Source organism: Rhincodon typus, unplaced genomic scaffold (genome assembly GCF_021869965.1).
Source record: "Rhincodon typus isolate 14 unplaced genomic scaffold, sRhiTyp1.1 hic_rhity00012303, whole genome shotgun sequence".
Lineage (NCBI taxonomy): Eukaryota > Metazoa > Chordata > Chondrichthyes > Orectolobiformes > Rhincodontidae > Rhincodon > Rhincodon typus.
In genome coordinates, this window is record NW_025977941.1 from 1 (window position 1) to 386 (window position 386).

A 386-nucleotide genomic window follows, 5' to 3' on the forward strand; every position below is an offset into this window, starting at 1 on the left:
TGACAACATTTAAAAGGCATCTGGATGGGGACATGGGTTTAGAGGGAGATGGGGCCAAATGCTGGCAAATGGGACTGGATTAATTCAGGATATCTGGGTCGGCATGGACGGGTTGGGCCGAAGGGTCTGTTTCTGTGCTGTACGACCCCATAACTGTCCTCGTTTCTTCGTCTGCCTTGGTTTGATTTGCAGACGTGGAGCAGATGGCCATCGACTGGCTAACGGGCAATTTCTACTTTGTCGATGACGTGGATGACCGCATCTTCGTGTGCGATGAGAAGGGTGACACCTGCATTATCCTCCTGGATGTGGAGCTCTACAATCCCAAGAGCATCGCTTTGGATCCCACCATGGGGTAAGGGAACGAGCGAGGTGGGTCTGTCTGC

At 52.6% G+C, this 386-nt stretch overlaps 1 protein-coding gene across 1 annotated transcript in view; it reads left to right on the forward strand.

Moving 5' to 3' along the window:
- Positions 1-192: 192 nt before the first annotated feature.
- The window catches only part of LOC109926474 (low-density lipoprotein receptor-related protein 1-like), a gene marked incomplete at both ends in the record, with an annotated part of 5343 nt that continues 5149 nt past the window's right edge, over positions 193-386 (forward strand). The window contains one exon of the mRNA XM_048594649.1: positions 193-355. Coding sequence (XP_048450606.1) covers positions 193-355 — 163 coding nt within the window. The remainder of the gene's footprint in view (positions 356-386) is intronic.